The 10,662-nt window shown below is 39.3% G+C and overlaps 1 protein-coding gene across 1 annotated transcript; it reads right to left on the bottom strand.

The window, feature by feature from the left end:
* Positions 1-513: 513 nt before the first annotated feature.
* jam2b (junctional adhesion molecule 2b) lies at positions 514-8,452 on the bottom strand. Its single transcript, XM_047601106.1, has 10 exons — positions 8,282-8,452; positions 5,581-5,646; positions 5,020-5,130; positions 4,750-4,899; positions 3,065-3,246; positions 2,845-2,953; positions 2,383-2,490; positions 1,551-1,569; positions 1,394-1,442; positions 514-1,247 (listed from the first exon to the last, which is right to left on the bottom strand). Exons 1-10 carry the CDS (start codon positions 8,334-8,336, stop codon positions 1,209-1,211), a joined length of 888 nt encoding a protein of 295 aa, XP_047457062.1. The 5' UTR covers positions 8,337-8,452; the 3' UTR covers positions 514-1,208.
* Positions 8,453-10,662: the final 2,210 nt, after the last annotated feature.

The following is a 10,662-nucleotide window of genomic DNA, read 5'->3' as shown; positions in this document are numbered from 1 at the left end:
CAGATCAAAGTCAAGTGTTTTTATATGTAGGTGAAATATATATGTCACCTAGTATCCACTATCCGCAATTTTGGATTTGTTGCTAATGGTATTTTAGAAGTTTGTCCTGGAAAATGACTTGAAATTATTGGCGACTCATTGTGCAGTCAGGAGTGTGTACTAATTGTGTGCCCACTTTTTTTTTCTTCTTCTTACTTCCCCTGTCCTTTCTCATAGCTGTTGTCTCCAACATGTTTCAAGATGTCTGTTCAGACGAATTACGCGTCAGCCAATTAAATGTGTCTGGTTCTATTTTTAAATGTATGCCAACTTCCAGCGATTTGTTCAACATAGCTGCCTAATCAGAGCGCATTCAACTTTTACGATAGGGTGTGACTTCTCTAATTCTTTTTTATAGAGAACATATAATGGAGTTAAACAGGTAGTACTCCACTAATGATCAAATCACTTCCTATTACACTTCCTATTCTCCGTGTGCCAATAAAGCAAACAGATTATGCAACTCAAACAAAGTCTGCTTTTAAAGTTTTCTTTATTGATTATTAGACGTCAAAAATACTCGAGAATAAAATATTTAAAGTTTACAAAACACTATTCAGTGTGTGCAGACACCTGCTCGATTGTTCCTGACCTGAATCATAAAAAAAACAACTAATGGTAAAGAATAAGAGAAAGAAATAAGAAACACAAACAGGTTTATATAAAAAATATATGTAAAAATGACAGAAAAAAAGAGAGACAAGAGATTTGTGATAACATCTATGTACAGTAGTTGCCATAATCAGTGTGGATAGTTACTGACCTACAGGTAGAACTAAAGAGATTAAAATTAAGCGCTGAACCTCAAACCTAAAGACTGAGAAGCACAAAAAAAAATAAAAAACATTTCGAAAATGTCTTGACATACTGAAGACAAATAAGCATTTAAAAAAGTGATAAAGTTGTAAATGTAACGTGAATTTGAACATCTTCCAAAGCATCTTCCAAAGCAAAGGCACCACAGTTTCTTCTTTTTTTTTTTTTTTTTTTTACAAAACCTTGTTAAACTCTTTGCTTTTGCTTGACAACTGAAGATCTCTCTGTCTGTGAGTCCGTCCCAGAAAAAGCCTTGATCAGCCGTCAGCAAAACGAGCTCAGAGTGGAACAAACCTTCCTGTGTGTTCAACGGATGTTTTGAAGTCAGTGTGAGAGACTTGTTTTCGCTTCCCTCATATCATGAAGGACTGTGTTTGCTTGTAGTGCTTGATCTGCAGAAAGCAGAGACACATACAATATATCATTTCCTTTCATGAGCAATTAACCAGTGCTATCACCGTGTCATCAACAGGATTCAAACTGAATTCACGTAAGAAAAATAAGCCCCGGCTCCATAACAATGCCTTTGATCACTCACGTTCCGGCTGGGAGGGGGCGGAGGAGGATGTGGGTTGTAGGGCTTGGTGCTAAAAGACAAGGGTTGACAGTTCAGTCTGAGTTTATGATCTGATAAAAAAAAAAAAAAAAGACAGTGACAAGCAACACAAAAAAAAGAAAAAAAACTGAGCACTCACCTCTTTGTTTTCTTGCTCTCTGTTCAACGAAACAACAGAAAGAAATGGTCAGAAAGAAAAATCAGAAAATGGACATTTATGTCATTATCTGGTGACAGTAATAACAAGTAGATTTTCTCATGTGGAGTCATGTTCAGTATTCGCTTCCCCCCTAATTAGCTGTTTTTTGGTCTCTAGCAACTCCTGAGGGAAATATCTTTTTAGCAGCTTAGCGTTCCTTTCCTTACACCTGCCAGTGGCCAGTATCGACTTTCTGTCATTGGGTTCTGAGTAGAGGCTCAAAGTGGCCTCGTCAGAGCACTTTCAATGAAAGCAACTGCCTCCTGGTAACTACAAGAAGGAGGACAGTAAAAATAAATAAAATAAATAAATAAATCAGTAAATCTGTATCCTGATAATTATCTTTACGTTATATTACGATAAAGTGTTTTTCTTTGTCCAACTGGCAAAAAGAAAAACAACAAAAAATTGGAAAGTTGCATAAAGGATGACCTTGATGAGGGCCACAAGCTGAAAAGCATCGCTCTAATAAAGTCATTATATTCTCTTCAGGTGCTGCAGCTGCAATAAAGGACCAGTGTCTAACATTTGGTGACATCTAGTGGCAGGGTTGCACATTTCAACCAAATGAACACGGTTCGACCACAGTGCTCCAAATTCAAGCCGCCACTTCAACATAAACAAAAGTCAACAAAGGCCGTCTCTAGGGCCTGTGTTTGAATTGTCCACTCTGCGTTGCCATAAAACACGGCGGCGCAACGTGGCAGACTCAAAGACAGAGAAGTAGTTTAATTCTTACAAATGCAAACACAGACGGATTCACGCTACTCACTCTTGCAGCAGCCTCGTCGGCGGCAGACGCACACGCAGATGCAGCAGAAAAGCATGAGCGCCACAAAACCTGCAGCACCTGCTATCAAAATTGTCATATTCAAAGGATCTGAAAGGAGGAGAAAGCGGTGATGTTCTTGTGTCAGAGGTTCATACATCATTCATCCCATAGTCAGTCTAGTTGCACAACAACTCACCTTTATGTAACTTCATCTTATGTATGTCAGTGCACCTTATTAGTTATTCTTCCTATGTATATAGTGTATATTTACTTCTCTAGTCATGTTTCTGTGTCTCGTAGATTGGTACATATGCTATGCTTACTTTTTATTTTATGTGCAACTGAGCTACCGTGACCAAGCAATTTCCCTTGTGGATCAATAAAGTCTATCTTAGTCTGAAAAGCGTGTAAGTGATGTGTAAGCACCAGTGTAAGTGAGTTTTTACAAGTACTAGTACTTACAGTCAACAACTTTCAGCTGTTGGGCCACACAGCTCTTGGGCGCCCCCACACTGTTGGAGGACTCACAGCGAAACATCCCTGCGTCCGCCTTGGACACGCTTTTAAACTTCTGCTCCAGACAAAATAACATGACAAAAAAGGACGAGGACAATTGAATAAATCAGCAGCTGTGCGTCTAGTGTGTTATACACCATCTGTGTCGGTTTTACTGCTCTCTCACCAGCGTGCCCTTGTGCACGTCGATGCTATAGGGGGCGTCTCCCGTAGCCATCAGAGCCTTGTTGTCTTTGTACCAGCGGTAGGTGGCGGGAGGCACGCTGAGCTTGTCCTTGCAGAGAAGCTCCAGGCCTGAGCCAATAAACACGGAGCTCGGCACCTCGCAGGACGGGACATGAGGAGGCACTGGAGTGGAAGAGGAAAGAAAAAAAAGAAAGAAAAAAAAGTGCAAATGGGTTTAAAAAAAAAATATAGGATTTGTGATAACAAATTCAACAAGTCGAGGCAAACATGAAATTCTAGAAACATTATTTGTGAAAATGCACCTAGTTCTTTGGTCAACGTGCAACTCTAAGGACTGGTAATTTAGATATATAACACTTTGCCATGAAATAACTGGGTTCCCTAGTTATATGATTTACAGTCACATAGCATAATATAATAATATAATAATAAAATAATGTGTGTGCACCGCTATAGTAAAAAAAAGAAACACCTGGATTCCACTAGATGAGCAAAGCTAACACCAACACACAAACTCCCTTACTTCTATCTTAAATCTCCAGCTAACTGACCTTGAGCTATTGAGCCAGTGGATACAAAACTCTTTTTAACCACTGAGACATTATTCACGGCGTTTGTATCTCGTCCCTCCTTCCTTAGCAGGTCATGAAAGTCATTAAAGCACAAAACCAGTGACCGGTTCTGAAAAGCCCAATGAGGTGACATGCTTTTTGGCAGTCTGTTGCCTAGCAACGGCGCTCTCACAAGTTAAAACTACTTCAACGCAGAGCAGCTCGTTTACATAGAGTGAAAGTGAATAAGTTACAAGGTCAAAAACAAAAGCAGAACGTAGTGGAGGAAAAGTAAGATATTTTTGACACGGGTCAATTTTTCAAGGATCCTTTTTAAGTAAAAGACGCCTTTCTTTTTTCTTTTAGTGAAATGCGCATTTTAGCAACTACTGATGACACACATCAGTGTGTGGACTATCGTTTTGAAGCCTTCAGTTTTGTGCTTTGGTCGTCGCCATCTTGGATTTTTTGGAGGCAGAAACTCTTGGATCTCAAGGGGGGAACAAAACGACATAATAAACCTATTAATAACTAAAATTTCTCCTTTTGGATTAGAGCAAATAAGAACAACAGGAAAATGTTCACATTAAATGAACAACCTCAAATTTCCTAAATAAAACAAGTGCAATTTTGGCGCATTGCTGCCATCTGCTGTTCAGTTCTGGGTGAAATTCATCCCACTGGCCACAGTGGACTATCTGTGGCACAGTTTTGGACTACGGGCCATGTGTTTGACACCCCTGGTCTACACACAATATAATCTGACCTCTCGGAGTCGCCCCCTGCTGGCCAGATTTAAGGCAGATTTTCACTACGTCAAACACATCTTTCACAATGGTGAAAAAAGTTTTTTTAATATTTATTTTTTGGCCATATGTAGAGTTAGCTCCACCTCTCATCATATAAAATCACACTTGACTGTTTGCTAGTGGTTAATGAGAAACATTTGCCTTTAATCTATTTAATTCCTGCTAATATATGAATGGTGCAGTCATACTAACGATGCTCTAACAGCTGTTTCACCTTTTTACTGTTGACTTGTGTCAAAGAAATACACGTGGCACTCTGTCACTCTCCTTTGTTTAATTATACAATATTCACATAAAACACTTACCAAGCACATTGAGGGTGACAGTAGCCTCTCCAAGGCTGACGTGATCCTCGCTGGCAGTCACCTCGCAACGGTATTCCCCTGAGTCCTTCTGAGTAACCGAGTGTATGGTAAGCGTCGCTCCCTCTATCTTAGCCCGTTCTGCATAAGACCCTGAAGTGGAAGATGGAAAACGTATGTAAATGAAAGGCGACAAGCATGGAAAAAAAAAAAGTTTCATCATATAAGAGGAGCTTAATGGAGGATTGTGTGCAGCAGAGGTCCGTCACGTACCTATGAATTTGTGATTGAAGTACACAAAAGTAACTGCCTTTCCTCTCTTCTTCCACTCGATTCGCGGGTTCTGGTCTTTTTCTGTCTTAAACTCACAAGCCAGCACAGCGTCTGACAAGAAGAAAACGCACAACGCAGAGTGAAGAAATTACATTTTATATTATGCCGGTAAACTTCCTGTTTTCATCATGACAGCTGATCAGGTTTTTTTGCATAGTAGTGAATAGTACTTGGTACTAATCATTAAAAACTAAGGTCATTTAAGGTGTAATGATGTAAAAAGGGGAGTTTCTGACATTATACTAACAGATATCAGATGTGTGTATCTTCTGGCTGTAATTATTACTGTGTTACAGTATTATTATTATTCCAAGTGTTCTTAAATATGCAAAGTGAATTCCAAATTTCCATATTTTATGTACATAACTTTGAGCTGAAGTACATTTAATCAAGTTTGATCAATTAAACAATAAGATGCATGTTAAATAGCAAGTTGTGTGTGTCATCGGACAGTTTTGTTCTTTAATGCTGTGGTGATTAAAAGATGGACTAAGGTCTCACCTGTGTGTTCATGGACTTCTACCTTGGGTTTACTGCTGCTCACCGTCACTGACAAGCAGACGGGACCTGCAGGAGGAAGAAGATCAGTTCACGGACAGTTTTGCTGCAGATTGAGGTTCTGGAGGTTTTGGACAATCAGAGATCAGAATCACACTCACATAATTCTGCTATGTAGAAATGAGTCTGAACGAACCAGTCAATGATTTACAGTAAAATAATACATTTATCACAACATAGTGTGAATCAGGTTATTTTTTCATGTGTGGAAGCAAATGCACATCTGTCTTTCCAGTAGTGTATTCCTTCTCCACAACCTGTCCTGAACTCATTTTAGTTTTGATTTTCTTCTTGAGTTGAGTTCAATCCAATTCAATTTTATTCATATAGCATCAGTAACAATACAGATTGTCTCAAAACGCTTTACAAAACCCGGCCTGAACCTGGCGACGGTGGCACAGGAAAAACTCCATTGGGTTAAAACCTAACATTGGTGCTACAAACAGGGGAATACGAGAACACACACACGCACACACACACGTACACACATGTAGAGTGCGTAGCTACATCCTGGTGGTGCCAGGAGCGGTGCTGTGCAGGAATGCAGTAGGTGATGGATGACGCACCGACGACCTGATAACCTCCTGCAGTGAAGTGATCACTTCGGAAAACGCGCACACTCAAACACACAAGTATGTACAGTCGCAAAAAAAGAAAAGAAAATGAAAACATGCATTTAAGACAATATCTTTTAAAAACTACAAAGGTGCCTGCAGATGTTTTCTGTCTTCTCAGAGAAAAGGAGCTGTAGTCGGCTCGACGTTGTGCCGGTTGTTATCAGTTCCAGTGGAAAACATGCCTTAATGATAAGCTGATCCCACACAAATAGATATGAACCGATACCATAATGTGGGTCCATGAATCCATAACTGTCTTAAGTTGTTCTCAGGTCTTGTTCCAAACCTTCAAACGTCCATTGACTCGGGGTTAAGAAAGAATCACTTTTTTTTTTCTCTTAAGGGCTTCAAATGCATTTCTTCTTAGGTGGCACGGTGAAAGAAATCTACGCACTGTATGTGTGTGTGTGTGTGGTGCACACATGCATGTGTTTTTCTAAAGCACACAAAGCCACTCTTTATGACAGTAACCTTACACTTCTCAGCTGGCACAGCACACACACACACACACTTACACCGCAACAGACGTCTATGACACACTTGTGAGGGTCTCCGCTGATTGAACCCTGACACGCTGCACCGTATGCTTCAGTCTGGTGACCCTATGGCCCAGGCCTATTTAACCTCACTTCAATATAAACAGTCAGTGTATTTGAACATGCGTGCATTTGTTTGTGGAACATTTCACATGCAAATATCATGTTGCGTAATGTGTTAGATGCAGGTAATTGATGGAAATCATACAATTGTTGTATGTAGGAAGTATTTGAACATGTTGAATTTAGTTTTCAGGCTGCTGGAAATTAAACAACCTCCCGTGCACTGAACATGAATAAAAAAAAAATAATTATCCAAACAAATCTTTTTAGTTACTTTGGCAAAACAGAATATTTCAATTGCACATATTTGGTCCTGATGAGTCAATACAAGAAAGGTCAAAACTTACACACTTACACACTTACACACGTCATAGCTGCAATCAACACCATAAAACTTGTTGTTTGTAAAGCAGCCTCCACGGTTTAACATTCCCAGAGCTACATCAGATGCATTTTTTTTTTTTTCCAGATAGCAAGTGGGGGTTTTCATCTCAGTCCAATTAACAGCAGGGTCAGTCGGGGGCTATCTTCAAACTGAAACGCAGGGATCTCAAACTCTTCCGCGGAGGCCAAGTGATGTGCCAGATCAGTCAGTGGATCTCTGGTTCAAACGGCATCAGAGAGGGTTCAGTGTAAACACGAATCAGAGCCACTCCCTGCACAATCTCTGCCGCTGCTGCTGCTGCTGCTGCAGTCCCTGAACACATCACACCCCCTCCTGCATGTGCACAAGCTCAATCACAAGTACTAATAACCCATGAAATAATGTAACAAGCCCAATCAGCCAATGTCTGTTGAGAGAAGTAACCTTCCAAGCATGAACCTAATTGAAATGAAACGTCTTTTATCAAAACACTATTAACAATTAACGAATAAATTGCTCTGATTTTCTTTTTAAATGCTTTACACCTCAAACTTTTATGCTTTGCCATTAGTACAAATGAATTAAACTGTACCTATGAATTATGTAGGAAAGGATACTGCTTATAAACTGGAGGTTCCTAAATCAGGAATAAAGTCGAAATATAGGTAAATATAAATACATTTTTTTTTATATAATGCTGAGAATTGTCTTTTTAAGTTTTTAAACTAAGTTTCAGCATTTTTGTACAGTCCCTAACTCTCTCATTTAATGAACCTTTTGGTTTCTGCTATGCACACATTTAACTTCTATATTAAAGACATTTTAGTCGAATCATTTATTTAAATAAAGTCAAATTAAATATCTGAAAAACTAGAATCGACTGAAAAAAAGAAGAGATGATAAGATAAAAACTAGAGAACTCCCTTAACACACATATTATGTGGACATCATTAACTTATTCTTGCTCCACTTTAAGCAACGGCTCTATTATGATCTGTGAGCACACCAGTGACTGTTTTTCTAATTAAAACATTAGGAAACTGACTGGAAAAAAAAAAACTCACTGTGTAAAAACGTGATGACGAGCAGAGGCAGCACCAGCATCGTCGTGGTGTTCATGTTTAGGAGGTCAGGTCCGTGCTGAGGTCTGTGTGTGCGTGTGTCCTCTGAGTCTGGGTGAGATGAGTTTAAGTCCAAACTCTCTGCAGCTTCTTCTTCAAGTTTCGTGCGCTGCAGACGAAATGCGCGCTCACGCTCCGCCGACAACTGACGGGGTGCGCGCAAGAGTCCTGAGAGACCACAGGCCTCTCGGTAGGACAAAGCACACATGGAGGAAATACGAGCCCTTCTTTACTTTGACCTGGGTCTGACCTGCCCTGATTCGGTTGTTAACATCTCATATAGTTAAATTACTTGGTTTCTCTTTCAGAAAACTTGTTTTTAGTTCATTTGACATTCTACTGGAAAACAATGTAAATAGTCTAGTAATAAGTTAAAGGCAAACATCAAACCTGAACGTGTTCATTAATATTTCTATGGGACTCAAATAACATTGTAAATCCAGTTTGACGTGTAGAAAGTCATTTCTAATGTTGATCCACCTCTAAAGAGAATATTTATTTTCCATCCAGCATTTAAACCCAGATATCTTTGTTGGAGCTGGTGGAAAAAAATAAATAAAATAAAATAAATAGAGCTAAAAGAGAGTGAATCTCTGGCTTGCATTCATTAGGTTACCTCAACAGACCACTTCTTATTTGTTGGATGAGTGTGTGCAGAATGCATGTTTAAGTATTTCTGAGCTACTTTCATTTTCCAAAACAGCGGCTCATGTTGTGACTGAGCTATGCTTCATTTAACTTAGCTTTTTATTTTTATTGCAGCTTATTCTGCTCCATTTAAACCTGTTGTCCTCATAAGTGAACGATTTACTCTGCCATCTAGTGGTGGCAAAGGTAGGAACTTATTTATGTATGATCATTAAAGTTTGCAGTTTAATATGAAGTGCAAAATGAGCACATTTTGTCAATAGCATGAGCTACAACATTGCTAATTAGCAAGTACTTGTTTGAGGACGTTGGGACTTCATTGTTTTCTGTCTTTGCACAGCCATGTTCAGTTATTCAAATAAACAGTTTCACATTTTGTCACACATTGGGTGACTTTATTATAATATAAATAATGAAATAATGCGTCCACGTGTGAATACATCATTTTTTTGACAACTTCTACTTCCTGTTCAAAGATGATGCTTAGTTTTTATAGTCGATTTCCTCCTCATTCTGATCTTTTGGTGTCCTGCACTTTACGTTCACATTGCACATGCATCTGTAAATTATAGTTTAGCTTGTTTATTTCTCTAGTTTAAGTCGTTTTTTACATTTGCTTCGGTATAAAGGGTATTCTACTGATAAACTGTCTTGCTTTATTGTATTCATAGTCAGAAGACGCCCAGTCTGTCTGCATGTTCCTCCTTCATTTCCACCGCTCCACTACATGTTTCCCTTTGTGTTCAGTCTGCTGGGTTAGTTTGATCTGCTCATTTATATTCAGTTTGATATGTAATTATAGCCCAAGATTAGTCATGTTTGGTCTGCACATACTTTTCTATGTAGTAAGTGGTTATTTGATTCCGGTGGTGAACATGAAAAGCTTTGATTCTAAAACTGATGCAAGATATAAAATCTCCAGGGAAGCAATTAAAAAATAAAAAAAAAAAATAAATATATATATATATATATATATATATATATACATAGGTGAAACTGAAATGAGACAATGCACAGACAAGAGGCAAACAAAGGCACAAAGTAAAGCTAGACGCGAACTCATTTTGAAAGTAGAACATGACATATATGAGAAGTTCACAATAAATCATTGCAAACCATTTTAAATTATTGTTGTTATATTGATCTCAAAATTATATGTTCAAAACTTCCTGCTGTAGTGTTGCACTGTCCTGGGCTCGGTCTTGTGAACTGTGGGGATAGTCAGAGTTAAAAGTTTTTCAAATGACAACGGTGATGAGTGTAATAGGAGGTGCAGCGACAGGACAGCTGCTGCCGAGCTACTGTGTCCTTGACTATTAGGTTTCTTGCCACCAGCGTCCACACAACAGCTCATTGTCGCCCATTCCGCTCAATGTGCACACATGCTTGCACTTGTGGACATGTGCACACACAAAGACATGCGTGGGGGCCATACATGCAGACACGTGTGCAGTGGCGCGCGCGCACCCGGAGAAAGAGTGAAACACTAACTCACTAACTTTCAGCTGCAGCACCTGTTCACGCCCAACAATCCCAGCTGCTCCGCTGTGTGCACTGATGTCATGTAGGCACACTGCGACACACCAACGCACACACACACACTCAAAACAACACAGCTCAGTGCTCAGCGTTCACAAACATGCTTTACATAAACAAACTGATATGAGATTCATCAG

This window comes from Mugil cephalus, chromosome 12, assembly GCF_022458985.1.
Source record: "Mugil cephalus isolate CIBA_MC_2020 chromosome 12, CIBA_Mcephalus_1.1, whole genome shotgun sequence".
NCBI lineage: Eukaryota > Metazoa > Chordata > Actinopteri > Mugiliformes > Mugilidae > Mugil > Mugil cephalus.
This window is presented reverse-complemented; position numbering and strand designations above follow the sequence as displayed.